The sequence below is a fragment of the Thamnophis sirtalis genome, unplaced genomic scaffold (assembly GCF_051295495.1).
Source record: "Thamnophis sirtalis isolate CommonGarterSnake01/CBP01778 unplaced genomic scaffold, rThaSir2_p1.2 scaffold_13, whole genome shotgun sequence".
NCBI classification, from domain to species: domain Eukaryota; kingdom Metazoa; phylum Chordata; class Lepidosauria; order Squamata; family Natricidae; genus Thamnophis; species Thamnophis sirtalis.
In genome coordinates this window covers 614,370-642,133 of record NW_028261393.1, presented here as the reverse complement: position 1 = coordinate 642,133, position 27,764 = coordinate 614,370, and the positions used below count along the sequence as shown (strand labels likewise).

Genomic DNA, 27,764 nt, shown 5'->3' with positions numbered 1-27,764 from the left:
GCTGCCCCCTAGTGGCGCCTTCAGTCCCGTTCCCCCCCCTACAGACGCAGCCCAGCCTTCGGGGCCGGCTCGGAAAAAGGGCGGGGGGGTGGCACCCGGGGAGGGGGGGAAGGAGGCGTGGCGGAGTCGCTCGGTCACTGCACTCTGCAGCGGCTCAGAGGCCGCCACTCCGCTCTGGGGCAAGGCGAGGCAGGGGCGGCGGGCAAAGGAGGGGCGGGGCGGGGGGGCCATTCCAGAGAGGTGCGTCACGCGGGGAGCGCGGGGGCCGCCGGGAGTTGTAGTACGGCGCCATCCCCGCTCCAGGTGCGCGCCCCGCTTTCCCCCGCGCGCCCCTTCCGAGCCGGCTCCGCTTCGCGTCCCTTCCGAGGCCACGGCGGTCCCCGACCGATCGCCCAGGCGGAAGCCGCGACGGCCCTGGCGGAGCAGCTTTCCAGCGCCGCCCGCACCAGGCGCAGGCTCACCTGGCTGGGGGGCGGGCTCTGGCGCGGAGGCGGCGCGGACTGCAGCTCCCAGGGGGCAGCGCGGCTACCTGCGGGCGGGGCGGGGCTCGGCGGCGGCGGCAAGTCTAGCGGAGGCAGAGCAGCGGCGGAGCGGAGGGTCCCGGCAGGCGCGGCCGCAGCTCAGCTCCCCGCAGGTGGGTGCCGGGCAGGCGGGGCGGTCGGAGGAGGGGCGGGGAGGTCCTGGGTCCCGGCTGGGGGCACGAGGGGCTTCGTCGAGGAGCCCGCGGAGGCCGAGCGGCTGCCTGGGGAGCAGCCACGCTCCGGCGAGGGGAGCCGGGTGTGAGGGCGGCGTTCGAGGTCGGCGCCCGCCCGCCTGCCCTCCGCTGCGAGCGAAGAGCTGGGCTCGGCTCCGCTCCCTTCCCGGCGGCAGAAGCGGCGAGCGAAGCCCCTGAGCAGGTCCGCGTGGGCGCCCCTCCCCTCGCGCAGCTGGGTCTTCCCCGGGGGGGTCGCCAGAGGGGGGGTCGTGGCCTTTCCGGGGAAGCCAGGATTGCGGCCCCTCGAAGAGCCCCCCCCCTCCAGAGAAGCCCGAGGGCAGTGCCAGCCCCCCCATCTGGCGGAGCATTATGGGAGCTGCCCTCCTTCCCAGCGGAGGCCGGTGTGGGAGTCAGAGCAGGGGAGGGGTCTGGAGGCCTTGCGCTGCGGGCCAGAATGTCAGCCTCAGCCGGCAGCGCCCGCGGTGGCCCTTGTCTGCCTCCCCTTGCAGACCCCACGGGCATCTCCTCCTGGAAGGAGCGAGGCGGGAGGGCAGGGAGGGCCTCCCCCCCCCATCTCTAGGGCAGTGTTTCTCAACCTTGGCAACTTGAAGATGACTGGACTTTAACTCCCAGAATTCCCCAGCCAGCAAATGCTGGCTGGGGAATTCTGGGAGTTGAAGTCCAGACATCTTCAAGTTGCCAAGGTTGAGAAACACTGCTCTAGGGAGCGGGATCCCCCGCAGGCCCTTGCCTGGAGCAGCTGCCTCCAACTCTGCCGCTGATTCTAGCAGGACACCCACTCAAAGGCCTTCTTCCCCTTCTTCCTGATCCCCAGTATCCAGAGATACGCTGCTCCTGTTCAGGGAGGCTCCACTGCTCTCCTGGCCAGGGGCTGCTGCTGGATGGCCCCTCCACAGCTGGCTCAGCCTCTCCAGCTCTCTGGGAGCCTTTGGGGTGTGTGTGTCTGTGGGGGGGGGGAACAGCTTGAAAGGGGATGAGTGAGCCAGCGAGAGAGAATGCACTTCTGCTAAACCTGCCCTGCTTTATCAGGCGACCTTTTCAGCCCAACCATCAACACGTCAGCCTGCAGCTATTCCAGGCTCTTTGCCACGGCTGTTTGTCTGCCTGCCTGCCTGTCCCTGGGTGGGAAGACTTTGGGGTGGAGCAGGTTCCTCCCCTTAGGCTCACGGCCACACAAGGTCCCTGGCTGCTTCCTGCATCGGCTGAGACCATTGGCATTCTGGGCCAGCTGCTAGTTGGCCTCTGGAGCAGCCAGAGTGGGGAAAAGTCCCTGAGCCAGGCCCCGAGGGCCCCTGCTGAAGCCCTGGGCCAGTCCGCTCTTGGTCTCCCAAAATCTCTCAAGCGCCAGTGGTCGCCTTTTGCTCTTTCAGCCAGAACCGCCTGAGATCAGGTGTATGTGACCCGTAGCTCTCTGGATACTCCTGAACTGCGGATCCCAGGATCCCATTGGTCCCGGGTGTTGGGGCTGCAACCTCTGGAAGGCTGCACATCCTGGCACTGTTGGGCTCCTGCAACGATCTTCTGTGCCAGCCACTGAGCCAAAGAGCTGCCCAGAGAGAATGAAATGAAGCCTGTTAATCTTTTGGGTTTTGCTCTCTTCCCGTGCAATTATAATGTGGAGAAAACCAAGTGCAGAGATGTGGCTATTTATTTATGGCTTTTTACCTCCTAATAGACGTGTCATCAGTGGCTTACAGGGTGATTAATGCTGACCAGCTAAGAGAGGAATCCAGATTCTGCTTCAAACCATAAGGGGCAGCCCTGAAGGAGCAGAACTGTTTGCCCCTTGGGAATAAATAAAGTCTCCATCTGAGACTTTTAAGACGAACTTTGGAAATTGCCAAAGATCCATTTAACATTTGAAAAATGGGTTTAAGTCTAACCACTCTCTATGGCGGCTCCTAAGTGCAGGGGAGTTTGAACCGACGTCCTTGTGCTGTTTCTTGGTCCGGGAGCAAAAAGAAAAGAAGTTATTGTATTAATCATGTCAATAATGGATTAGGGAAAAATGTGGTTGGGTAGCTTAATAGGTGGCTTTCGGCTTCCTTGCAAAATAGGATGAGAAGTTGCCGTGACAATGTTACACAATGCTTCCCACTCGGAGTAAACTGGGTTGTTTTGTGAAACTGTTGCCTTCCAGATGTGCTGCCGTTTCCTCACAACTGGAGCCTGTTTGGCCTGGTGGGGGATTTTAAGCTAACTCCACCTCAGCCACTTTAAGATTCGGGGGGGGGGCCCTTCAACTCCCAGAATTCCTCATTCGGCAGGCCAGGGAATTCTGGGAGTTGAAGTCCATCTGTCTTAAAGTGACGGATGTTGAGAAACACCCAGTCTAACCAGTTGTGCTGGGCCTGGTTGGGAAAAACTGGGTTGGGCCCTGCAACCATCCCGTACAGATGCAGAGGCAACATGTGGCATGGGAGGAAAAGTCTTTTTTTTTCCTTGCTCAGTTTGAGAAGTTGGGATTGAGAGGAAATCATTTTAGCTTCCAGGCTGGAGCAACTTAAGATCATTTAAGATCGCTTGACAACTGGCATGTATTTACGACGGCTGCCGTGTCTGGGGATCCGTGATCCTCTTTTGTGACCTTCTGTCAATGGAAGAGCCAGAGTCACTTAGCCATGGGACTCACTTAATGGCAGTTATTCACTTACCAACTGTGGTAGGAAAGGTTATAAAGTGGGGCAAAGCCCATTTAACAACTGTCTTGCTTAGCAGCAGAAATTCTGGGCCGTAAGTTGAGGATTTCCTGCGTGGGGCTTCCTGCTCACAGCCTTTTCTGCACCCTTCTGAGGAAGACGAGGCAGAAGTGCGTAGACTGGCCTTCCCCAGCCTAGTGCCATCCAGATGTGCTGGACTCCAACTCCCATCATCAGCCCAATGGAAGTGGACTGGGAGGAGGGTCCCGTGGCCCCACCCTGCTGCGGGGCTCTGGCAGGGATCCACGGCGTTTGAATCGAAGGCTCAGAGGTTTTGGTTTTGATCTGCATCCTTCCTTTATGAGTTTTAAAAATAGTTCAAGGCAGCAAACATAGCCAGGGGACCTTCCTCCTCCTCCTCCTCCTCCTCCCTTCCCCACAACAACAACCCTGAAAGGTGGGTTAGGCTGAGAGAGAGTAACTGGCCCAAAGTCACCCGTCTGGCTTTCATGTCTAAGGCAGGACTTGAACTCATGGCCTTCCGCTTCCTGGCCTGGTGCCCTAACCGCTAGGCTGAAGTGGCTGCAGATGCTGAGAGAGGTGCTCCTTATTGGTTCCACAAACTCTGCTCATGCTCAGAAACTCCTTCTTGTTTACTCTTCCGCAGGGCAAGGACTCCAGACTTGCAAGATTCTTACAATAAAGGTAGAGTTAATCGCCACGGTTTTGGTTTCCTGCCTGGACTAGCTCAACATCTGACGTCAGCCTTTTTGCAAGCCTGGGAGCCTTCCCTCCTCCCCGCCTCTGCTTCCCAGAGAATATGGGGAGGGGGGGAGCTCCCTTCTGAATCCTCTCCCTCCTTTGGATCCCGATTTCTCTTCATCTTTCCTTGGCCGTCTTCTCCCCAAGACTATTCTCGCAGCCCATGACGGGGCTGGAAAAATGCCTGCTGAGCCACTGGCTGTTTAAAATGCATTGGTGTGTGTGTGTGTGATTTACATTGCAGCCCTTTATTTAAAACTTTGAGCAGGCCAACTTTAAGACCTGCGGACTTCCAGCTCCCAGAATTCCCAGGCAGGAAAGCTGGCTAAGGAATTGGGGGGGGAATGAAGTCCACAAGTCTTAAAAGTTGACCCAGACTCTCCTGGCTTAGAAATCCCTTGCTTTGTCTTCAGTTGTTGAGAGTAAAAAGTGGGAAAGAGACTTCTGGCTTACAGCTGAATATGGCACCTTAAGGTGATCTGAACTCAACGCTTTGGGGGGTCCCAGCCGCAGCCCCCCCCCCTTCAAAATGAGGGAGGAGTGCCTCTGAGCATGAGCAGAGAGCTTTTGCCTTCTTGCTTGGTGATGCCGAGGCAGAGGGCACACGGGGGGCCTCGTGCCCTGCATCCTTGCTGGGGACCCTTTGGAGGGAGTGTATTTTTGGCACGGGCAAAGGGTTGGCGCCCGCCCCGCAGGGCTGGGTTGAGGCTGGCATGTCTGGGTTGGCAGGGTGACAGCAGGGCACCCTCTGTGCCTCCCAAGGGCGGATTGCATCCTGCATGTAAATGAGGGTAAATATTTTTAGTCTTTGCTCTTGTTTCCAAGGGGGTAATTGGCAGCTTGACCAGTGAGTGGCCTGGCCTTGAATGCTCTTACCTGGTCATTTCGCTTGTGAAATGGGCAGGAATTCCGTGGGGTGAAGTCATGCCTGGTGACTTACAACCTGTGTTATTTCCTTAACAATGCAGGGTTGGTTTGCTTCCCTGTGTCTGGTTTCGCTTCCCAGCCTTGCCGGGAGACTTGGGATCCTGGGTGGCCTCCCATCCAATGCCTAAACCAGTGTTTTTCAACCTTGGCAACTTGAAGATGTCCAGACTTCAACTCCCAGAATCCCCCAGCCAGCATTCGCTGGCTGGGGAATTCTGGGAGTTGAAGTCCAGACATCTTCAAGTTGCCAAGGTTGAAAAACACTGGCCTAAACAACTGATCTCAGCCCAGGCCACTCCAAGCAGCTCAAGGGAGCTTCCGGGGGCACTTTACCGTGGTTTATTGGCAGCCCAACCCAGGATATTTCTGGCTAGAAGGAAGCGGCTTCCTTCCTTCCGGCATTTCCTGAAAAGGGGCTCTCTCTACGGAGGTTCACAGGGGTCTTTGGGGCAGAGTTAAGGAGACCGAAGCCCCTCGTGAGCCCGGAGAGGGGGGGAAGGGGAGGGGAGGATGCCGTCCTGCTGCGCTCTTTCCCTGAGCTGGAAGGAAACTGGAGCTGGGAAAGAAAGTCGTGGGAAGCTGGCTTAAGGCTGGCAGGAGGTGAACTCCCTTGCAAGAGTTCGGCAGTTCGGCGGTTCTAATCTCACCGGCTCAAGGTTGACTCAGCCTTCCATCCTTCCGAGGTGGGTAAAATGAGGACCCAGACTGTGGGGGCAATATGCTGACTCTGTAAACTTCTTACAGAGGGCTGAAAGCCCTAGGAAGCGGTATATAAGTCTAACTGCTATTGCTATTGCTATAATAGGGACTCAGTCTTCTTGGGAATGCAGAGGCATTGAGGAAGGATGGAAACCACCTTTTCGAGGAACAGGACGTCCTTGCAGGCTCGGGGCTGGGAGGAGGCAGGGCTGAGGATAAATACCCCCCCCCCCCGGAAGTCTCCAGCTGTGGGTCAAGCAGGCCTAGAGGGCAGTGGGTGGCGAAAGGGCCTCTGCTGGGCTCCCTGGATGGAGGAAGGGAAGTCAGACGCATTTTTCTCCTTGCTTAATTGGATTCCTGGTGTCGTTTTTTTCAAAGTTGGCTCTAAAAAGGCTGCTTTGACCACTGAGCGAAGGAGCAAGGGAGTCCATCCGATCTCCTGCCTCTTTGCTTGACATGACTTTGGCCCCTTCATGAGGACTAGAACCCTGTGCAAGCCTGAAGCTAAGGCCCCAGAACGATCCTGCAAGCCAGCAAGAGGCTTGTTTTGGGGAGCTGTTTACTTCCCAGCTGGCCTGGCCCCTGGCCCGGAAGAGGCCACATTGTGGGGGAATCCTGGGGCTTCTCCGCTTTCGGCCCCACCTGCCCTCTGACGCTGGGCTCTGTGATGGCGCAGCCTTCCAGGTCCTGCCAGCCTTGCCCGAGAGCCTGGATCAAGAGCTCTGCTTGGTTCTTGGCCCCTCCCTGGAAAAACTGCTCCGGTGCCAACTTGCTAGCAGGAGACGGGGAGGGCTGATTCCTTGGCATCTGCAGAGCTGTCCTGGGCAGGGCACGGGTGCCAGCAGTAGGCATGGAAGTGCCACCCTGGGGCAGGGCAGCAGGGGGAGTTGCTGGGTGCCATTTACAGAGATGCTTCCTCTTCCCAGGTCGCCGAGACCCTCAGAGCGCTGGTAGCTGCCGGTGGAGAAACCCAGGTTGCTCGCCATGGCCAGCCAAGACCTCACCAGCAGCGCCCAGGAGCTCCTGGATCTCACCTTCCAATGTGAGTTGAGGGGAGGCAGGAGGGGGGCAGCCATGGGCTCAGCGAGAGAGAGACCTTTGGAAGGGGCCACACTGGGCAGCTCTGCTTGGACCCCTCCCTCCCCCCTCCCCCTTTGTTCTTCCAAGAAAGCCGAGTTTGAGCTCCGTGTTGGAGGCCTCCCCAAGCCCAGTTTTGACAGCAGCAGGTTCCCTAAACCATCCGTGATCAGCCTTTGTCAACCTCCTTTCCCTTCCTTCTTCCCTTACCTCTCCCCTCCTCCTCTCTTCCTCTTCCCCTTCCTACCTTCTCTCCTTCTCCCTTCCATCTTCCTCTCCTCCTCTCTATCTTCCTTCCCTTCCTCTCCTCTCTTCCTTTCTCCCACTCCCTCCCTTCTCTACTTTCTTCTTTCCTCGAGGAGACTCCCCTTCTTGAGAAAGGCCAAGGGGAGCCGTTTCACCCCCTCCCCATCACCCGCCCTCCCATTTCCTTGGCTCCTGCCATCCTGCTAGCTGGGGAATTCTGGGAGTTGAACTCCACAGGGCCTAAAGGGTCTTCAGCTTGGAGACCCCTGAGCTGCAGGAATCCTTTCCAGGGCCAGTTTTGGCTACAAGGCAGGAAGGAGCCAGAGAAAGCCGGGCTCTCCGTCTTCATTCCCAGAGGCAGAAAAGGGGCCCCTTGTGGGAGCTCCCGTTCCTTGCCTTGGACTTTGATTCCCATCATCCTATCCTGGCCAAGGATAATGGGTGTCGAGGTTGCTCCTAAAGGTCTCCGGGTGGGAGGGGGGAGCCCTGCCCCTCCTCACCTGCTCTTCTTCCCCACAGCCCTGGCGTGCAAGCACATGGACCTCAAGCAGCTGGAGCTGGACACAGCCGCGGCCAAAGTGGACGAGCTCTCCAAGCAGCTGGAGTCGCTCTGGACGGACCATCCCGGGCCGCCTGTCCTGCCATCCCTGGTGAGGCAGAGGAGTGGGGGGCAGGGCCATCCTGGGCTTGGGTGGGGCAGGGCGGGGCCTGCCGGGCTGTTCAAGGGGGCTCCATTAAGCACTTCCAGGTTAGCTGGGCTTTGCTCGGAGGTCCTGGGAGCCGAACGGGGGGTGTTATTCATGGGAAACTCTGGCCCTTCCACTCAGCCTCCTCCGGTGCCAAGCAATTTTGGGGAAGGGGCTGAGCCTTCCTCTGGAGGGTGGCCAGGCTGCTCCCTGGATCTTCTCCACAGGCAGAGAAGTCGGAAGCCCTCTGGAGGTCTCCCAATCCCCCCTTCCCTCCTTGAATAAACAGACGTGTCCTTTCATGTCGGAAGACGGGGACTGGGAGATGGGGCCCTCCCTGCCGCCAGGGAGACGGCTGCAGTCCTTGGCAAAGCCCCCCCCCCCCGGAAGGCTGCCTTTCCTCTGCCTGGAAGGGGGGATGGAGGGCTGATTCTCCCCCCACTTTGCTTGGCAGGTGGCCGACAGGTACAGCTCCCTCTCCTCCCCGGACCTGCTGACGATGGACGCCCGGGCTGCCTCCCCCCTGCACCTGCGGAAGAGCCCCACCTGGGACCTCACGGAGCCCAGCTTGTCCCCCTACAGCTCCTCGCCCAGCCAGCTTCTGGCCCCCAAGCCCACCCTGGGGCGCCCCTCCTCCCCCCGGCCTTCCTTCTTCCTGCAGTCGGAGGTGGACTGGAGCCCCTCCAGGCCCAAAGTCATGGCCGTCCCTTATGAGGGCCTGCCTGGCCCCGGGACCCACGGCGGCTCCCCTCGCTCCCTCCGACCTGCCGGCCTTCCGGAGCGCCAATTTGACTACCGTCCGTTTGCTGCCACCGGCGGGTGGGGGGGCCGGGCCGGCTCTCCGCGGCTGCCCGGAGAAAGCGCCATGTCCCAGGCCTTCTTCCCAGAGCGAGGACCCTCTCCGCGCCCCCCTCTCCCGCCCCCCTACGAGAGCCACAGCCTGTATCCTTCGGCGCCAGGCTCCTTCTGGGCCCAAGGTAAGTGCCTGCCAGACCCTTAGGCTGCCCTGCAGCTGCACAGCACCTGGATCTCTCCCAGGTGTTGCTCAAGAGGCTTATTATGGGCTGCATTCAGGGCGCAGGGAGTGGGGTGTGTCAGCCGAGGGGGGCTGGAATGTCCTCGCCCAAGGAACCCGAGCTCCGGATATCAAGTTTCCAGCTCCTAGGAGGCTGCCGAGGCCTGTTTGGGCAGGACTGGAGGGGTGCTGGGGGCCACCTTGGCTTGGCCAGGTTTCTGGGGGGGGGAGGGGAGCCAGGGTTGCTCCTATCTTCCCTTCCCCTCTTTGTGCGGCTGAAAGAGGAATGGAAGAGCGGAAGGGAAACGAGGGGAGACGTCCGAAGGCCGTGAAAATCTGCAGAATTTCCACCGTAGAGTGCAGAACCTTCCTGGGTTTTCATAGCAAACAACCCCCGTCTCCCTTATCCTCGTTTTAACTGCCCCCCTCCCCCTCCCCCTCCCCCACTTTTCTGTTCTTAATTTGGGAGTTTCACAAGATAAAAGTTTGGCTTTTAAATGGCAGAATTTAAGTCGAGCGTTTGTGCAAAAGGGCCCTTCCCACCTGGGGATCTCTAGCTGGACTGGGTGCATCCCCCCCCCTTCTAAGCAGCAAGGACCCCCTGGCAGGTGCTGGTGGTTGTAGTCCTGCATCACCTGGAGGGCTGGGGGGGCTGAAGCTGCCCTAGAAGGAAAGGAGGCGAGCAGAGCAAAGGAAGCCACCTTTTTCTCCAAGAAGCTGTTCAGACGTCCCCCAAAATCCGGGCTCTGCTGCAGTCTGGCCATGAGGCTGGCGTGGCTCTTCCCACAGGTGTTTCCCCTCGTCCGGGACGGAGGTACCTGGAGAAGCCCTTCTGACGCCACCCTGGCTCTTTCTCTTCTGCAGACGACCTGGCCATGCGCAGGAGGGCCCCGAAAAGCTGGAACGAAACGGATCTGGACATGGCGTACGAAAAGAAGGCGCCGCACCCTGTGGGCTACGAGCGTGAGTCTGCGCGGGGGGTGGGTGGGGGGTGCTGGGATTCCCTGAGCAGACCTGGCACTCATGGGGGGGGGGGCACATGCTGGAGGGCGGCTGCCCCAACAGAAGGCTCTCCAATGCCCCTCTGGCCACGGGCGGATTTTCCCAGAGGATCCTGGAGCAAGAACCTGGATTCCTCCTGGTAGATCCCGCAAGGGTTGGTGCCTTGTGTGCCGGAGGGATCCCGCTGGCAGGCGACGGCTGTGAGCTTCTGCTGACTGAGGGTCCCTCGGAAGCCCCTCCCCATGTTGGTGCCTGTCGGAGAATCGCTGGGCACAGGAGAGACCCCCGGCAGAGGGAGGGGCCAGACAGGGACTCGGTCCCCCTGACGATGGTCTTCCCCCCCCAGGTGTGGATGCGCACACAAGCCTTCGCCAGAGCGCGGCTGGGCTGCCCCTGGCTCCCTGGAAGGAGTCCAGCCTGGACGGGGGCTGGGCAGGCAAGGTGAGTGTCCCTGCCCGGGGGCCCTTGGGCTGAGAGGGGGAGGAGGAGGAGGGACGGAGGGTGGCAAGTGACCCTCTCTCTCGGCTTCCCTCCCCCTTCAGGAGGAGCATTACGGGATGAACAGCAGTGCCACCTTGCCCAGGAACTACAAGGTCTCGGCCCTGGCTGGCGAGAGGCGCCCGGACAGCTCCTTCCGCCGCTCCCTGGCTGCCAACCAGGCCGGCACCTTGCCCCGCAACTGGCAGCCCATCTCCCGCATTCCCATGCCCCCACCTGGCCCACAGGGCGGCATCCTCCCCAGGCGCCACAAGCCGCTGCCCCTCTCCATGATCTTCCGGCTGCAGAATGCCTTCTGGGAGTCCGGCGCGGCAGGCGGCAAACTCGGGCTGCCCCCGGGGCCAGTGGGGTCTCCGTTGGCCCTGCGCTCCCTACAGAAGCTGCTGCAACAGCCGTTCGCCCCGGCACAGGGGCCCTTCCGGCCGGTGCAGCCCAGCAGCGAAGGTGAGCGGCACTGGAGGAGGGAGCGGGCAACGGGAAGGGCTCCCTGGCGCCACAGCCGGAGGCCCCCCGTGGGGGAATGCAAGGCAGCTGTTAACCCCGTGGTAAATAGAAGCTGTTCTCGACCTACAACAGTTCATTTACTGACCATTCAAAGTTACAGTGTTTTTTCACACTTATGACCATTGCATAATCCATGGTGACATGAACAAAATTCAAATGCTTGGCAACTGGCATGTACTTGCGCCAGTTGCAGTGTCCCGGGGTTACGTGATCCCCTTTTGCAGCCTTCTGTCAAGCAAAGTCAACGGGGAAGCCAGATTCGCTTAACAACTGTGGCAAGAAAGGTTGTAAAATGAGGGGTGACTCACTTAACAACCGTCTTGGTTAGCAACACAAATTTTCTGGTCATAAGTCGAGGACTAGACACACACGAATGCTTTTGCTGAAGGCGCCACCTTCCCACTTCTGGCTTCCCTCCCTCCAGGCAGTGCCAGCCCAAGAGCCACGGCGATGCCAGCTGAGCGCATCGTGCCCATCCTCCTGACGCCGAGCGAAGCGGAGCCCGAGCTGGAGAGCCTCTTGCCGGGCAGTGAGCCGGCCGAGATGGAGGACCTGGCCCGGCCCCTCAGCCCCACCCGGCTGCAGCCGGTCCTGCCCCCCGAGGCCCAGACGGTGCCCGAGTTCGAGGAGGTGGCCCGGGTGCTGGCGGAGATGCCTCGGCCCCTGAAGCGCCGGGGGTCCATGGAGCAGAACCCCAGCCCGGCCCTGCTGCCCCCCCACAAGAAACAGTACCAGCAGATCATCAGCCGCCTCTTCCACCAGCAGCCCCGCAAGGAGGTGGCTGTGCCCGCGGGGAACCCCCCCTCCCTGCCGGACCTCTCGCCCATCACTGAGGCCACGGAGCAGAAGGGGGCCCCGGTCACCCCAACCGCCAGCCCTGCCATGACCCCCCCGCCGGCACCAGAGAGCCCGGCCACTCTCTCTCCAATGCCCAGCCCGGTAAGTGCAGCGTTTGGTGGCCGTTTTGCCCACTTCCCTGAGGATGGGAGCCCCCCACCCCCCCTCCAGCAGAAAGGGGCCTTTGCCGCCCCGAAGGCTCCTCCTGATTGCTTGGGACTCCGGGGCTCCGTAGAGAGGAGGCCGAGGGGGGAATTGCTCCGCCTTCTGCTTGTCAACCCCCCCCGCCCCCAAACCATCTGGGTGGACTGGGGGGCCTCGACCTGCCCTGGCCGGGCTCTTCTGGGGGTCCTCAGGGGCTCAGCAAAATTCTCCCTCTTGGGTTGCCCTTTGGCCATTCTGTGCAACTCTGAGGGACCCCCCCCCCTACCTCAAAGGACCCAGGAGCCCCTGGAAGGAGGGCAACTCCTGTAGTTGAGGAGGAGGGGGCCTACGGTGCCCACTTGAGCCCCCTGATGGCTCCTTCCTCCTCCGGGCTTTGGAAGGGGCCCCCAGGGGCCGATAGCGGGGAAGGGGAGCTTGTGTGTGCAGGAGGGTTGCCCTAATCGCTCCTTGGGCTGCTCTGCAGGAGAAGCGTTCGGCGCTGCGCAAGGTCTCTTCCCCCCGGAAACGGACGACCAAGAAAGCGCGGCTCAACCCCCTGGTGCTGCTGCTGGACACGGCCCTGACGGGGGAGCTGGAGGTGGTCAAGGAGGCGGTGAAGGAGGTGAGCTGGCGCCTGGCAGCCCTCGGACAGGGCACCGACCCCTGGCTGAAGGTGCACGGCTGCGGTGGTGGGTATGGTGTGTGGTTCGTGTTTCTCTCCTTAAGCAAACGGCAGCTGTGCGAGGCGGGCCGGACTCAGAAACGGCGACTCTCCCAGCGTGAGAATCGGAGCGATGAGCTGGAATAGGAGGGGATTCGTGGAACTGAAGCTCCACAGCTGGACTAATCTGGGGGGTCCTTGGTGCTCTCTGAGCTTGGCGGTGGCGTTGCAGACATTTCTTTACCAGAGTGGGTCTCATCCGCACTGCAAGCAACCCGCCAAGCTCAGAGCACCAAGAGCTCTGCAGGGGATGACTTGGGGTGGGTGGGAGTTACAGCCAGACGGGGTTTCTGGGTAAATCTGCCCCATGAGTTTGTGCAGCCTCTGCCTTGTCCTGCCAGCTGAACGACCCGAGCCAGCCGAACGACGAGGGCATCACCGCCCTGCACAATGCCATCTGTGGGGCCAACTACAGCATTGTGGACTTCCTGATCAACATCGGGGCCAACGTCAATTCCCCAGACAGCCACGGCTGGTGAGTCCTGGGGACAGGAAGGGGCTTCCTGCCTGTGGGGAGGGGAGCGCCCTGGGTGCCCGTTGCCCGGACACGATGTGGGCTTCCCCTGAGCCAGCCGCCTCCTTCCTTCAGGACCCCCCTGCACTGCGCGGCTTCTTGCAACGACACGGCCATCTGCGTGGCTCTGGTGAAGCACGGGGCCGCCATCTTTGCCACCACGTTCAGCGACGGGAGCCTGGCCATCGAGAAGTGCGACCCATATCGAGAAGGCTACAACGAGTGCTTCAGCTACCTGGCAGGTGAGGGAGGCCAGACGGCCGGGCACCCAGGGATGCAGGAAACTCCCGGCAGCCCTTTAAGTCTGCTCAGTGGCGCCCAGCGGGTCCCTCTTGGCCAGCTCCCTCAGTCCTCAGGTGGCACCCGCTGGCGGCATGGATGTTTCTGGGCCACAGAAGCCCGGGGGCCGGCTGCTTTCTCACTCTTTGCCCTGGGGGGGGGTCTCTCTTGCCACAGAGGTGGAGCAGAACATGGGGCTGATGAATAACGGGGTGGTCTACGCCCTGTGGGACTACAGTGCTGAATTCGGTGACGAGCTCTCCTTCCACGAGGGCGAGATGGTCACTGTGCTGCGCCGGGATGGCCAGGAGGAGCAGGACTGGTGGTGGGCCTCTCTCTACGGCCAGGAGGGCTACGTGCCCAAGAATTACTTTGGGGTGAGTCTCGGGGACCCGAGGGCAGAGCAGCCAGGTGTGGGGGGCGGGGAGTGTCCTGCTTTCCAGCCATGTGGGGCTGCTCAGCCGCGGCCTTTCTGGCTCCTCACGGCCCCCTTCCTTCCCCAGCTGTTCCCCAGAGTGAGGCCCCAGCAACAGAAGACGTAACGGCCCAGCAAGGCTGCCGGAGGGGGAGAGCAGGAGTCGGTGCACGCGGAGAGACCCAGGGGAGGGTCCCTTTCTCTGCTTCTGCTGGCCACCCGCTGCTTTCAGAAGAGGGGGAGGGGTGGCACTCAACCCTTCCATATTATCCCCCTCCTCCCATCGCCTTTCTTGCTTCTCTATGTGAATCCCCCACCCCACCCTGGATGCAGCGATGCGCCCCTTCCCCAAAGGCTTGGAAACTGGCCCAGTGCGTCGGGAGTTCGGCTGCACTGGGGGGGCTCCAGTTCTCCTCTGCCCCAGTTTTGCTGACTTTCCTCTGGAGCCCCCAGCAGAGTTTGCCTAGGGTGGAAACTGCTGCCTCCCGGACTTCATCCTGGGGGTCCCAGCGGTGCTGCTGCCCCCAACTCAGTCAGTGGGGCTTTAAACATCTTTTCTTTTTACCCTCACCAAGACAGTGCAGGAAGACGAAAGACGGGGCACCCCCTGGCTCTTTCTGCGTCTTCTTTTGGGGCACCTGGAGAAAGAGTGAGCTGCCTCTGTGCAAGGACAGAGTGCAGAAGAGGGGGGGGGCTCTGGTGGGGGCAGGCCGCAGCCCCCAGGAGCTGAACTCAAAGTCTTGGGCTCCATAAGTCTACACTATTCTCAGCTCCAGTTCCTTCTCAGAAATTCTCGCCGCACTCAAGGCATGAAGGGCTGACAAGCACCCCATCATTTTGAAACGAGTTAAGGGATCCCAAGTTGTCACCTCTCTGCGTAACTCTCAAGCGACGCCAAGGCTGGGATCTGCTCCCCGCGGCATCTTGATTCAACGTTAAGAATGCGGTGCGGAGTCCCCTGAATCCAGAGCAGCCGACTCTTCGCCCCCAGAGAAGCAGAGCCCCCCATTTTTACAAATCATGTCTAAAGTTGAACCCTGTTGTGGACTTGATTCCCTGAGGTTGCAGCTGATGTTCTGCCAGGGCGGAAGGGAAGGCCCTCGGCTGCTTAACCTGTGGGGGAGGGAGGGAGGGAGGATGCTGCCCCCTGTTCAGTGCCTTCTTTTTGCCCGCCTGGGCAGAAGCTGCAACTTGCGTGCCAAAGCTTGGTTTCTGTGCCTGCCTCTGCCAAGCCAGCGTGGGGACTCTGGGAGCTTCGTCTGGCCCTTCCTTTCATGCTGTGCCTTAATCTGGGCCGGGATACCAGGGCGTGTCCCAGGGCTTTTGTGCCTTTTAAGTGGGTGGGGCCTTTCAGGAATAGCTCCATGCAGGTTGGGGGTCCGTGGCCTGCAGGTTCCTCATCTGAAGGCTGCTTCAGTTGGGGCTTCAGATCCAGGGAGGGGGGTCGCTGGGGATCCAGGTGGGGCCCTCCTGGTATTGTTGGTAGCCCTAGTTGGAAAATGTAGCATTCCGTAATAAAATGGTCTAACTGGACAAATCTGGTGGCTGTGTTCAATGCGGAGGGGAGGGTATGAACGCCTCTGCACGAGGAGGAAACATCTGGCTGTGGGGTGGAATGCCATCCACCCACTGGATGATCCGAGTAAAGACTTCAGAGTGATGAAAGAAACGTCCTTCTGGGTTCGGCTCCAAGTGGGGGAAAAGACACTGGAGACATGGAGGCTGCTTGGAAAGATGGTTTATTGGTGGACAGGACCACATGGCTTGAGCCCTGAACAGAAAAGGTGTTCAGATGCTTCAATGTTGGTGGAGAAGAGAAGAGAAGGGAAGGCAAGGAAGGAAGAGAAGCTGAATCCCTGGTTCTATGCCCTCTCTGGCCTTTGATCTTGAGCTTGTATTCTGATTGGTTGTCAGACTCCCATGGGGCCATGCAGGGGCAACTCTCTAGGCTGCGTTTTGAATCCAGGTTTGGTTGAGTTCTCAGATGCCATGTGGGGAGTTGGGTAAAGTGCCAATATTACCATGCCTTAATCCCATCACTCTGGAGCTGAAGGGGAGAACTCTTTATTATGTAAAGTGGACTAGCTTGGCCTTCTTAATGGCCCATTGACAAAGTGGGGATGGGCAGGAAGCTGCAGGGAGCTATTCTGTCTTTTAAAACATGTTTGTTTCTTTTCACATCCAGAGAAACATTCTGCCTTTTCAATATTTCCTAGGATATTTCATTTTTCTGGGAGAGGGCTGGGTGATAACTTCCCACGGCCTTCCTTCGACAGCAAAGGTGCCCAACAAGGAAGCACTGGAGCGCATAACACCAGACACGTCACTAGAAGACAAAATCGTGTCCCGTTTCTTTGGCCAGTGACCACCTCTTGCAGAGGAATTGAATGGCGAAAACGTTTATGTCAGAAAGAGCTGGGCAGCCAAAGAGCGAAGTGGCTGGACACTGTCAAAGCTGGCCCCAATCAGAGGGCAACAGTTTGTGCCTGGGTTCCCACAAAACTGCAGTAAAAAACATCTTGGAGAAGTTGACATGTGGCTCTCAGTCACAAAACAAAATCTCCCTTTGGTTTAGTGCATCCAACACAAGAAGTTACCCAAAACATGCAACTCCACATCTGATTCTTTCCTGTTTGAAAAAGCCAGTCTGACATGAGGCAAATTCAGTTAGGATTTGCGGCTTTGGATTCGAAACGGCCCTGCAGCAACCACGCTGGGCTTGTTTGAGGGGACAGGATGCCGAAAGTTCCGCCTGGAGCAGCCTCTCCCCCTGTTGTAATATAGTTCCTTGTGTAAGTGTGTGTCCCCCATGGCCCAGTTCATCCAGGGCATGCAGAGCCACGCTGAACCACACAGGAGAAAACAAACTCCTAGAACGCCATAACATCTTGATAGGGCATAACATAACATTCTGAGATGTGCCCTACCATTGACGTCCAGGATTTGACCATATATAGACTGAGCAGTAGATTAGAAATTGTATTTTTACAGGCTGTTTTTAACCACACGCTATTGCTCCTCCTGCCTTTGTCCTATCTCAATAAAAGGGGCTACCAGACCCCAATCTGGGTCGTCGTCGCTCCATCCCGAGAAAGGTTGTGTCCTGTCTTTTCTCAACATTGGCCTCATGGGCGAACCACGGGAACGTTACATCCCCCCCACCCATTACAGCAGCCCCGCCCCTTGCATCTCCCCGCCTTCCCTTGCAAAGAGCAAAATGCCCCCATCGTGGGTGAACTGGGGCTGCTGGACCATAAAGAGGGGTCTCGCGGGTGTGTGTGTCACTTTTTGAGCTGGCTGGGCAGTTTGGGACTCAAGTTCCACGCGTGGCTTCGGCCAAAGCAGCTTTCCTCCTGGGATTCTTTCTATAGGGAACCTCCGGTTGGGTTGCTGGCTAAGGAACTGGGGAGGGGGGGAGCGTTGGGGGTAGTGATTGCAACGCAGCGCATCTAAATGGCACATAACGAAGGAAGGCAGGTGAGGAAGGCGGCGTGAATTGCGGCCACCTTCCCGCAGTCCGGAGCCTGCGCGCGTGCATCCAGGCGCGCAAAAACCACTGCAAGGCTCCAGCCTAGGAGGGAGAGCGAAATCCGTGCTCTCTGGATTCGACTTCTTCAGCCTGTCGCAGGGACGCCGTACGATCGTATTTTGAGCGGCTTGTGATGCCTGCGCGCCGCGCAGCCGAACGCTGGGCAGAAAGCCTGATGGCGGGCGGAGGCGGGCTCTTTTCCCACCAGCCACTCAGGCCTTCGCCGGGGAACGTGGGGAGCCAATGGGGTCGGGAGCCATAGAAGAAGCGGAGAGGCGGCCGAAGGAGCAGGTTTCCTTGTAGAGGACCGGAGTGAGAACTTCGCAGAAGCGCGGCTCCGGCCGCGGACGAGACCATGAAGTGAGTGGCGGCGGGGGGGGCGCCCTCTGGGAGATACCACCTGGGGGGCGCAGGGGCGGCGTGCCCGGGGAACTCTCCGCCACTCCCTCCCTCCCTCCGCGCAGGCTGAACATCGACGGGCTGCTGGTGCTCTTCCCCCATGACTTCATCTACCCCGAGCAGTACTCCTACATGCTGGAGCTCAAGCGGACGCTGGACGCCAAGGTGGGCCGGGCGGGGGTCTCCTGTGTGTGTGTGTGGGGTGGGGAGCAGGACTGGAACTCAGAGCCTGACGCCGCTCCTGCCCCTCCCCGCTCTCTGCCTCCCCCCGCAGGGCCACGGGGTGCTGGAGATGCCCTCGGGCACCGGGAAGACCGTCTCCCTCCTGGCGCTCATCCTGGCCTACCAGCGCGTGAGTATCGGCGGGGGGCATCGGCGGGGGCTGCAGGGACCCCGCAGGCGGGCGAGGGGGGGGCTGGGCGACCCCCCTCCGACTCTGCCTGCTTTTCTTCCAGGAGCCCCCTCCCCTCCCACGCCCAGCCCTCTAAGCCCGCCCTCTCCCCCAGGCTCACCCGCTGGAGGTCACCAAGCTCATCTACTGCTCCAGGACCGTCCCGGAGATCGAGAAGGTAGCTGGGGAGGGGAGGCGAAATGGGGGAGGCACCTGGCACCAGGGGGGGAGGGCCAGGAAGCAGGGCTGGGGAGGGAGGGGCTTTCCCGGGGGCCTCCCCCTGCCAGCCACTGGGCTTCTCCCCTCCCCCACCAGGTGGTCGAGGAGCTGCGGAGGCTGGTGGACTTCCACGAGAAGCAGACGGGGCAGAAGCTGCCCTTCCTGGGCTTGGCCCTCAGCTCCAGGAAGAACCTCTGCATCCACCCTGAGGTGCCTCTGCCGGCCGGAGGGCGGGGTGGGGCGCTCGGCCTCTGGGGCGGGCGGAGGGAGGACACTCAGGGAGCCCCTCTCGGCCACCACCACTCGTCCTTCAGCCAAATGCACTGCGGGCGGTGGGGGGGGGGAGTGGGGCTCCCTTTCCCAATAACCCTGGGTGGCAGGAGCGAGGAGGATGGCCGGGAGGTCTCTTCCTCCAAGCCCCCTCTCTCTCTGCGGAGCGTTTGCCCCTGGCAGCGGGGAAAGCAGGGAGATGTGGGCGCCCTGCCCCTTCTGCTCAGACCTTGCACCCCCCCTTCCTTGTCGTAGGTGAGCAGCCTCCGTTTCGGGAAAGAGGTGGACAGCAAGTGCTTCAGCCTGACCGCCTCGTACATCCGGGCTCAGCACCAGCAGGATGGCAGCCTTCCCTCTTGCCGCTTCTTTGAGGTGAGGGTGAGGCGCGCAAGGGGGTGGGCAGCCGGAAACCATTCTGGCTGGTTCATAAGGCCGGGTCAAGGAGATCCGTTCAGCCCTGCTCTGATCCCCTGCAGGAATTCGATGCCCACGGTCGCCAGGTGCCTCTTCCTTACGGCGTCTATAACCTGGATGATCTGAAGGCCTACGGTCAGCAGAAGGGCTGGTGCCCCTACTTCCTTGCCCGCTACTCGGTAAGACAGCTGGCTGGCCTGTTTGCAGACACAAGCCCCCTCCCCTCTTTCTAGGGCAAAAGGGGTCTCCTTGAAGGATCCTTGGTGCTCTCTGAGGTTTTCTGGCAGACCGTTCATTACCCAAACTCCAGGTAGCATCATCCACGCTAGGAAGGAGAGAGGGGGGGTTGGCTCTCCGTTTATCCTCCTTCACGGGATCTCTCTGGTTAGATTAGCTGTTGTGGGGGGAAGACCCTGAGCAAAAGGAGAAAGTTGCTGCTCCCTGTTGTTGCAAAAATAGCCGTAGGGGTTGAAGTAGCCGGTGCATGCTGAGCCTCGGAAGCTGCACAGCGGCCGAGTAAGGTGGGTCTTTCGGGGGCTTTGTGCCTCCCACAGTGAGCTAAATCCAGCAGTTCTATCAGCAGGAGACTCTGCACCATCCATGCCTGTTTCTCAGAACGTTTTTCTCTGTGCTGTTGAGCGCCGAATTCAAGTTGCCTGTGACTCTCCCAATGGGACTGTGTCCTGAGAGAGTCTGCCTGGGGAGCTTTGCAGTTGAGGAAAACGTACATTTCAGTCCATTCTGTGCATAAGCATGCGGATAGTCCCTGTGACTTGCAACAATTTGTTTAGTGGGCACTCAAGTGACAATGAAGTTACTGAAAAGTGACTCATGACCCGTTTTCACACTTAACGACCGTAGCAGCATCCCCTATGGCCATCTGATCAGAATTGGTAACTGGCTCATATTTATGACGCTTGCAGTGTCCCAGGGTCATGTGACCCACTTTTGTGACCTTCTCGCAGGAAAGGTGAATGGGGAAGCCAGGTTCACTTCACAACTGTTTTAACTAACTTAGCAACTGCACTGATTCAAGAAAGGTGGTAAAAATGGCGCAAAACTCACGACTGTGTCGCTTAGCAAAAGAAATTTTGGGCTGAATTCTGGTCAAGGACTCCCTGCATATTATTAGCACCTGGATAGAACTGGGGTTAGTCCTTTCATCCTTTCCTGGAGAGTAGAAACGTCTCCGTACAGAAACAGATCCCAGCCCAGAGGTCTTGGGGGGGGGTTTCCTGCATGACTGAGGAGCCCAGCCCCCCAATTCCCATTTGTGGGTTTCGAAGTTACAATCCTTGCCAAGGTGAGTGGACAAACTCTGCTCTTGCTTTCTCTCCCCACGTGGAACAGATCCTCCATGCCAACATCGTGGTCTACAGTTACCACTATCTCCTCGATCCCAAAATTGCGGACGTGGTTTCCAAGGAGCTGGCCAAGAAGTCGGTGGTGGTTTTTGATGAAGCTCATAACATCGGTAGGTGTGAGAAGGGCCGGGGAGCCGCCTGGTCCAGGAGGTGAATTGGGCTGTCTGAAAAGTACGTTGGGGGTCCAGTTTCTTCCCTTAGAGGAGGAGAGTTTCTCAAATTTTCCAACTTTAAAATGTGTGGACTTCAAGTCCCGGAATCTCCCAGCCGGAAAGACGGCTTTAGAGATTAACTCGGCTCTCCCTCGGTTTAATTTGGGTGGATGAGAACTCGGCCAAACTCCCTGTGAGGAAACTAGGTTCAGATTTTTTTTATCCTTGGTTTATAATAAGTTTCTTTTTTTCTCTCCTCCTAATTACAGATAGTCCTCGACTTATGACCCTAAATTTCTGTTGCTAGATGAGACAGTTGTTAAGTGAATGTTGCCCCACTTTGATGTTTTTTGCCACAATCATTAAGTGAATCGCTGCACTTGTTAAGTTAGTGACCTGGTTGTTAAGTGAATCCGGCTTCCCCATCCACTTTTCAAAAGGTCGCAAAGGGGATCACGTGACCCCCGCGGCATGGTAACCGTCGTAAATATGAGTCAGTTGCCAAACTCTGAATTTTGATCACGTAACTTTGAGGATGCTACCACGGTCGTAAAATGGTCATAAGTCACATTTCTCAGTGATGATGTAACTTTAAAACAGCCACTAAATGAACTGCTGTAAGTTGAGGACTATCGAAACCGTCAGTGCTAAGAGTTTCTCGGATTAAAAACATAAAATTACAACTCTGTCTGGTCCAGGCAGGGGGTTGACCTCTGCTGCCGTGGGCTTCTTTGGAGACCCCCCTCCTTTTCCTTCGCCCACAGACAACGTCTGCATTGACTCCATGGGGGTCAACATCACAAGGAAGATCCTGGATCGCTGCCAGGGGAATGTGGCCACCCTCCAAGCCGCCATTCAGCAGTGAGCAAGGCTTCGCTCCTTCCTTCCTTCGTCCCTTCCTGGCCTTTTGCTCTCCCCAAAGGACGACCTTCTGGGCCGCTTACACAGAATTGGAAGGGGCCTCGGGGGGGTCTTCTAGTCCAACCCCCCCTGCTCAAGCAGGAAATCCTCATTCTACCCTTTCGAACAAGCCGCCACTGACGGAGCACCCAGAACCTCTGGAGGGAAGCTGTCGCACTGCTCCCTTGTCCTCACTGTCAGGAAATTCCTCCTTAGTTCTAAGTTGCTTCTCTCCTTGATTAGTTTCCATCCATCCTCAAGAAGTCTCTTTCCTGGCACAGCCTCCTCTCCTGAGTCTTAGCAGGCATGGCCTATCATTGCACGCATAACTTCATGCGGGCTAGAAACTTGCTTTGAGTTCTGAAAGCGGAGAGGTTCAGGGAACTGAATCTGGGCTCCTGAGCAGGGAGTTGGACTAGAAGACCTCCGAGGTCCCTTCCCACTCTGTTATTCTGCCTCTAAGGAACTGCCTGGACCCCCGAATTATGCCAGGCTGCGTTATATTATGGGGCGGGCGCATTCAAGGGGCAGTCCGTGGGCTCAGCTCTGTCATGGCTGCCTCTCTGACATTAGCAAGGGGCGGGAGGGGGGGAATTAGAATGTAGGGAGGAAGAAGAGGGGGATGGAAGCCAAGCTAACCCGGCCAAAATGTGAGAGGACCACAGAGCTGGGAACCGATCCTCTGTTTCCTAAGCAATATGCAAGCACAGGATTGGGCCTTGAGAGACAACGGGGAGATGGCCGGGGAGGAGGAGGAGAATTTGTGTTCCTTGTGTGGGAAAACCTCAGATTCAGCTTTGCTGCTTCTGTAGCCACAAACCTCAGAACAGGACAAGTGGCCAGGGATCTCCCTTTGTTAAGGCGGCTGAGTGGGGGCGGCTGGCAGGCTCCGAGTTCCAGTCCCGAAGCCTGCATCCCTCTCTCCTTCCCTCCCCCCCCCCCCCCGCTCCCTTTCCAGGATCAAAGAAACGGACGCGCAGAAGCTGAAGGAGGAATATCAGCAGCTGGTCCAGGGGCTGCGGGATGCCAACGTCGCACGGGAAACAGATGTCTATTTGGCCAACCCGGTGCTGCCGGACGAGATCCTGCAGGGTCCGTGGGCCCTTTGTGGGCAGGGGAGGGGGGGCTGGTGCTTGGTTCCTGGTGGCAACGGGAGGGATGCCTGCTGTGCCCTCCCTGCTCTTCTGCCGTTGGACATCAGTTGCTCCTGCTTAGGGGGGAGGGTCTCGGGTGGCCTCATTGAACCAGGGGGGACCTGCCTTTGAGCCCCTGCCCCGCCTGGCTCTCCCCTTGTGCAGAGGCCGTGCCAGGCAACATCCGGACGGCGGAACACTTCGTGGCTTTCCTAAAACGCCTCCTGGAGTACCTGAAGTCCCGTCTGCGCGTCCACCACGTGGTCCAGGAGAGCCCCCCGTCCTTCCTGAAGGACATCTTCGAGAAGGTCTGCATCGAGCGGAAGCCCCTCCGGTGAGTGCGGGCGGGGGGGACCCTCTCCCTCCTCATCCCTTCCTTTCCCCCCCGCTGCCAGGCCCGTGTGGCTGAGCGTTGATGCGTTGCTTGGAAAGGACGGGAGCCAGGGGGAGGGCCCTGGAGGAAGAGCCTGGCCGGGTCCACTGGGCTGTCCGGGGGCCTCCTCAGACCAGCCTCAGCTCCTGGGTCCCGGCAGGTTCTGTGCCGAGCGGCTGCGCTGCCTCCTTCGCACGCTGGAGATCGCGGACATCGCGGACTTCTCGCCCATCACCCTCATCTCCAACTTCGCCACCTTGGTCAGCACTTACTCCAAGGGTAAGGAGGCCTCCGGTCTCCCGCCAGCCGGCCTCTCGGGGCCTCCCGGGTGTCGTCACTCCTTCCCAGCCGCCTCACCCCCTGGGGATGGGCAGGGCGGAACCTGGGAGGGACCCGGAAGGCCCTCGGGGGAGTCCCAGGTCTGCTTCCGGGAATCGGCAGGGAGGCCAGCTGAGGACGAGGGAAATCAGCAGGCAGCAGCCCTCTTGGCCGGAGGAGAACCGTCGTGGCTTAGATCAGTGTTTCCCAACCTTGGCAACTTGAAGATGTCCGGACTTCAACTCCCAGAATTCCCCAGCCAGCATTCGCTTCTGGGAGTTGAAGTCCGGACATCTTCAAGTGGCCAAGGTTGGGAAACACTGTCCTAACCACTGCTGGGGAATTCTGGGAGTTGAAGTCTGGACATCTTCAAGTGGCCAAGGTTGAGAAACACTGGCTTAGATGGACACTGGAGTCTTTGGGTGTCAACACAGATACGTCCCAAGGGAGCTTTTGCAAAAGGCAACTGGACTTTCTTGATTTTGTTCCAAAAGTTTTGCTTCAAGAAGCTTCAGGAGGAAGAAATGGGAATCGAGGAAGCTTCCTGGATGAGGAGGGAAACGTTTTCAAAGGAAGAAAACGAGGAAGTCCGGTTGCCTTTTGCAAGAGAGCTTTTGGGGCAGCCATGACTGGACTGAGACCCTCCAGAGACAGCTCAAGTGTGGGGAGAGGGTTGGTACCCCATGCTTGGATCTTCAGAAAACTCCTCACTCGTGAGCTCCCCAGTGGGGGCTCCACTGCTGGCTGAGGGCAGATGCTGTGGCCCTTCTCGGAGTGGGGGAGCCTTGTGCCCCCCGTCAGCACCTCTTCTCTTTTTTGTGCCCCAGGGTTCACCATCCTCATCGAGCCCTTTGACGACCGGACGCCCACCATCCTCAACCCCATCCTGCACTTCAGGTGAGGGAGGGGCTCCGGGGCCTGGCTGGCCAGGAATCCCGGCTGTGGCTCTGCTCTTCAGAGGACGGAGGCTCTCTGGCTGCCTCGGCCCTCCTTCTAAAGTGGGGGGGGGGTCTGGGCTGGGAGGAGGCGCCCCTCCCTCTGTGTCGCCTCCGCTTCCAGTTGCCTCCGGCAGAGAACTCGGTGCTGTCTCTTCCAGCTGCATGGACGCCTCCATCGCCATCAAGCCTGTCTTTGAGCGCTTCCAGACGGTCATCATCACCTCAGGAGTGAGTGGGGGGGGCAGTGGGGGGTGCTCGGCCATCGGCAGGACCCCCTCTCTGTGGGGCTGGAGGGGTGGGGAGCTGCCAGCCTGACCTGCTCTTTTCCTCCCTGGCATTCAGACCCTTTCCCCGCTTGACATGTACCCCCAAATCCTGGACTTCCGGCCGGTCACCATGGCCACCTTCACCATGACCCTTGCGCGGACCTGTCTCTGCCCGATGGTGAGTGCCAGAGGCCGGGAAGAGACTCCCCTTCCCTCCCCTTCCCTTCCCAGGGGACCAGGCTCATTTCGGCCTCTCCTCAACCGTCTCCCTGGCCCTTCCTCTCCTCGGCTTCCCTTCCAGATTGTGGGCCGCGGGAACGACCAAGTGGCCATCAGCTCCAAGTTCGAAACCCGCGAGGACATTGGTGAGGGTCTGTGATGGGGTGGGGGCAGCAGAGCCTGGAGCCTCCTCCCTTCCCAGGGGCCGGGGGCATCCGTGCCCTGGTCCGTTCAGGCTGCCTAGCGGAGGGGAGGGGAGTGCTGAGGCCGCTTGCAGTTGAAGGGGGGGGATTTTGTGGGGGCGACCCCTGCCTTGCCCTCCCCTCCCGGCCCTGTGGGGAGGGGCAGGGAAGCCTGGCAGCCTGAAGGGAATGTGCTTCTCCGGCAGCGGTGATCCGCAACTATGGAAACCTCCTGCTGGAGATGTCGGCCGTGGTCCCTGATGGCATCGTGGCCTTCTTCACCAGCTACCAGTACATGGAGAACATCGTGGCCTCCTGGTATGAGCAGGTAGGCCAGGCCGGCTCTGCTGGGGGCTGCTTTCGGCGGGGCCTTTTGGGGGCTCTGGCCAAAGCGGCAAAAAGGAGGCGGTTCCTGGTGGGCCTGAAACCCCTCAGGATTTCAAGGGGGGAAAACTCTCAAAGGCTTCTAAACGGGACGTCCAAGGCCAGAGTGGCCCACTTGGTCTCGGTCAAGCGCTCCGTCCCACCTGCGGAAGGGCAGCCTGACTGCTGTGTTATTTTGGGGAGGGGGTTTCCCTCCCTCCCTGTCCTCATGAGCTGCAGCCTCCACAGCTCCTCTTGCACTGCTCCTCCTCCTCCTCTCCTTCTCCAGATGCAGGAACTGAGCTGAAAGCAGCCAGGAATCTGCTCTGCTCACAAGGCACATTGACCCTAGATAAAAGTCATTTCGGGGGGTGGGGGCGCAGAAGTTTAGTTTAGTTTAATGAAATTTGTATGCCGGCCCACTCCCATTGGGACTCTGGGCGGCTCACAGGCAAGATAAAAACATTTTAAAAAATTTAAAAATAAGAAATACAATATTAAAATTAACACAAAATCCATTCTGTCCAAGAGGGGCTGGATATTAATCAACAGCCCCCAGGCTTTACGGAAGGCCAGGAGAGTGGTGAGGGTCCGGATCTCTACGGGTAGTTCGTTCCACAGGGGGGATAGAAGGGGGGATTAGACTTAGGTTGCTTGTGGCCGCATAAGGATTCCAAACCGACAATGCATTTGACCCCACCTTCATCTCTCAATAGCTGATCCCAAAGGTTCCCTCTCTGGTCATTAAGCAGGACACATCTCAAGGACCTCGGGGGGGGAGTGGAAATACCAAGGAGGCCAGGAAACCCTCCAGCTGCCCTCCATGCTCTGAGAAGGCCGGGGGGGGGGGAGACGGAGGAGCAGAGCTGCGCAAGGGGGGGCTTTGCACAGCTGGGGCTCCACCGCTTTCCTTTCCGGCTCCTCCAGGGGATCCTGGAGAACATCCAGCGGAACAAGCTCATCTTCATCGAGACGCAGGACGGAGCCGAGACCAGTGTGGCCCTGGAGAAGTACCAGGAGGTGAGGGGGCGGGGGGGGGGGTCTGGCTGCAGGAGGGAGGGGCTCAGTTGAGCAGGTTTCTCCCCCCCCCAATGTACCTTCCTCCCTCAAAGCCGAGTCCTGAGGTGGGGGATCAGGGCGTGGACTTTTCCCCCCTGAATTTGGGGTAGAAAGCCGTTGCAGGCGATAAAAGGACGGGTTGGTGTCCTCCCCAGGCCTGCGAGAACGGCCGGGGAGCCATCCTGCTGTCGGTGGCCAGGGGGAAGGTCTCCGAAGGGATCGACTTTGGTGAGTGCCCCCCCTCCCTCCCTCCCTTCAGAAGCTTTGAGGAGGATCTGGGCCCAGGGAATCTCTTCTGGGCAGAAACTGGCCGGGGGGGGGGGGGGCAGAGTTGGTGCCTGGCCTTTAATTCTTGAAATTGCTGGGAAAAAGACCTGTTTACATGCAGTGTTGACCTCTCCCCCTCTGCCTCTCCCTTCCCCAGTTCACCACTACGGGAGGGCCGTGATCATGTTTGGCGTCCCCTATGTTTACACCCAAAGCCGAATCCTGAAGGTGAGCCCCCACCCCCGATTGCTGCTCCTCCTCCTCCTCACCCTATTCCTGTCCGCTTCACTCAGGCAGCAGAGACTTCATTTCCTTGGGGGGGGGGATCTGGGGACCCTCCCCTCGCCTCAGTTGGGGGGGGGGGCTCCTGTGAGACAGAAATAGCCCATTCTCCCACCCACCGTTGGCCCGGCTGTTTCTCACCCACTTCTGGTGCACCTGGCATAGCGTTGCCACACCTGTGCTGATTTCTTGGGGAGGGGCTGGGGGGGGGCAGACCCTCAGCGTCCCTTCCCCCACCCCAGGCCCGGCTGGAGTACCTGAGGAACCAGTTCCAGATCCGTGAAAACGACTTCCTGACCTTCGACGCCATGCGGCACGCGGCCCAGTGCGTGGGACGGGCCATTCGCGGCAAGACCGACTACGGCCTCCTGATCTTTGCCGACAAGGTGTGTCCAGTGGGGGGGAGAGGGGGGGGTCCTCTTGGCTGCAGCCTGGACGGCCGGGCAGCACACTGACCTCGCCTCTCTCCCCTGCAGCGCTTCGCCCGGGCGGACAAGCGGGGGAAGCTTCCTCGCTGGATCCAGGAACACATCACCGACGCCAACCTGAACCTGACGCTGGACGAGGCCGTGCAGGTGGCCAAGCACTTCCTGCGCCAGATGGCCCAGCCCTTCCGCAAGGTGTGGGCAGGGGGAGCGCGGTGGTGGGAAGAGGCGGATCCAGCCACGGGCGTCTTGTGCCCAGAAGGCTGCCAAGTTGGCAGCTTTAAGAGTTCCCCAGGCGGCCATGCTAACCTTTTATTTTTGGTTAAATTTATTTGCCACCCGTGCCAAAGGGCTCCTGCCAGCGACTCTGTAATGGGCAGAGGTGGGTCTGGTCGTCCTGCCGGGGGGCCTCCTGACCCTCCCGCTCTCTCCCCAGGAAGACCAGCTGGGCCTCTCCCTGCTCACCCTGCAGCAGCTGCAGTCGGAGGAGACCCTGCGGAGAGTGCGGGACATCGCCCACCAGGTGTGACTGCCGCCCCAGGATGCCAGCCAGCCAGCCAGTCAGTGCTCTCTGCAGGGCAGGGACCCTGGCCGGCCATCCATCCATCCATCCATCCTCAC

At 59.4% G+C, this 27,764-nt stretch overlaps 2 protein-coding genes across 4 annotated transcripts; both read left to right on the top strand.

The window, feature by feature from the left end:
- Window positions 1–529: 529 nt before the first annotated feature.
- PPP1R13L (protein phosphatase 1 regulatory subunit 13 like) lies at window positions 530–15,217 on the top strand. 3 transcript variants are annotated; one of them, XM_087727583.1, is made up of 14 exons: window positions 530–630; window positions 4,017–4,059; window positions 6,669–6,784; window positions 7,585–7,715; window positions 8,206–8,728; window positions 9,631–9,729; window positions 10,115–10,209; window positions 10,311–10,710; window positions 11,195–11,709; window positions 12,236–12,373; window positions 12,814–12,947; window positions 13,062–13,228; window positions 13,443–13,642; window positions 13,769–13,912. In XM_087727583.1, exons 3-14 carry the CDS (start codon window positions 6,727–6,729, stop codon window positions 13,805–13,807), a joined length of 2,499 nt encoding a protein of 832 aa, XP_087583709.1. In that variant the 5' UTR covers window positions 530–630; window positions 4,017–4,059; window positions 6,669–6,726; the 3' UTR covers window positions 13,808–13,912. The 3 variants fall into 3 exon arrangements, with proteins under 3 accessions (XP_087583709.1, XP_087583710.1, XP_087583711.1); XM_087727584.1 differs by lacking the exon at window positions 530–630 and having other exon boundaries at window positions 3,170–4,059; XM_087727585.1 differs by lacking the exons at window positions 530–630; window positions 4,017–4,059; window positions 13,769–13,912 and adding an exon at window positions 14,265–15,217 and having other exon boundaries at window positions 6,442–6,784.
- A 2,196-nt stretch (window positions 15,218–17,413) lies between these two features.
- Window positions 17,414–27,754, top strand: ERCC2 (ERCC excision repair 2, TFIIH core complex helicase subunit). Its single transcript, XM_087727591.1, has 23 exons — window positions 17,414–17,569; window positions 17,674–17,773; window positions 17,883–17,960; window positions 18,115–18,177; window positions 18,315–18,428; window positions 18,744–18,860; window positions 18,965–19,081; window positions 20,253–20,376; window positions 21,183–21,279; window positions 22,277–22,410; window positions 22,617–22,785; window positions 22,985–23,103; window positions 23,970–24,039; window positions 24,239–24,308; window positions 24,423–24,524; window positions 24,648–24,711; window positions 24,954–25,075; window positions 26,038–26,130; window positions 26,325–26,397; window positions 26,594–26,664; window positions 26,961–27,104; window positions 27,195–27,338; window positions 27,580–27,754. The coding sequence occupies exons 1-23, from the start codon at window positions 17,565–17,567 to the stop codon at window positions 27,670–27,672; spliced, it is 2,283 nt and encodes a 760-aa protein (XP_087583717.1). The 5' UTR covers window positions 17,414–17,564; the 3' UTR covers window positions 27,673–27,754.
- Window positions 27,755–27,764: the final 10 nt, after the last annotated feature.

Bases quoted from the DNA above. Each gene is read 5' to 3' on its own strand.
- PPP1R13L (XM_087727585.1), top strand. From the start codon at position 6,727: ATGGCCAGCCAAGACCTCACCAGCAGCGCCCAGGAGCTCCTGGATCTC. The intron at 6,785-7,584 runs GTGAGTTGAGGG...TCTTCCCCACAG, and splicing joins CCTGGATCTCACCTTCCAAT to CCCTGGCGTGCAAGCACATG. The intron at 13,229-13,442 runs GTGAGGGAGGCC...CTCTTGCCACAG, and splicing joins GTGCTTCAGCTACCTGGCAG to AGGTGGAGCAGAACATGGGG.
- ERCC2 (XM_087727591.1), top strand. The intron at 21,280-22,276 runs GTGAGCAAGGCT...CTCCCTTTCCAG, and splicing joins CTCCAAGCCGCCATTCAGCA to GATCAAAGAAACGGACGCGC. The intron at 24,040-24,238 runs GTGAGGGAGGGG...TGTCTCTTCCAG, and splicing joins AACCCCATCCTGCACTTCAG to CTGCATGGACGCCTCCATCG.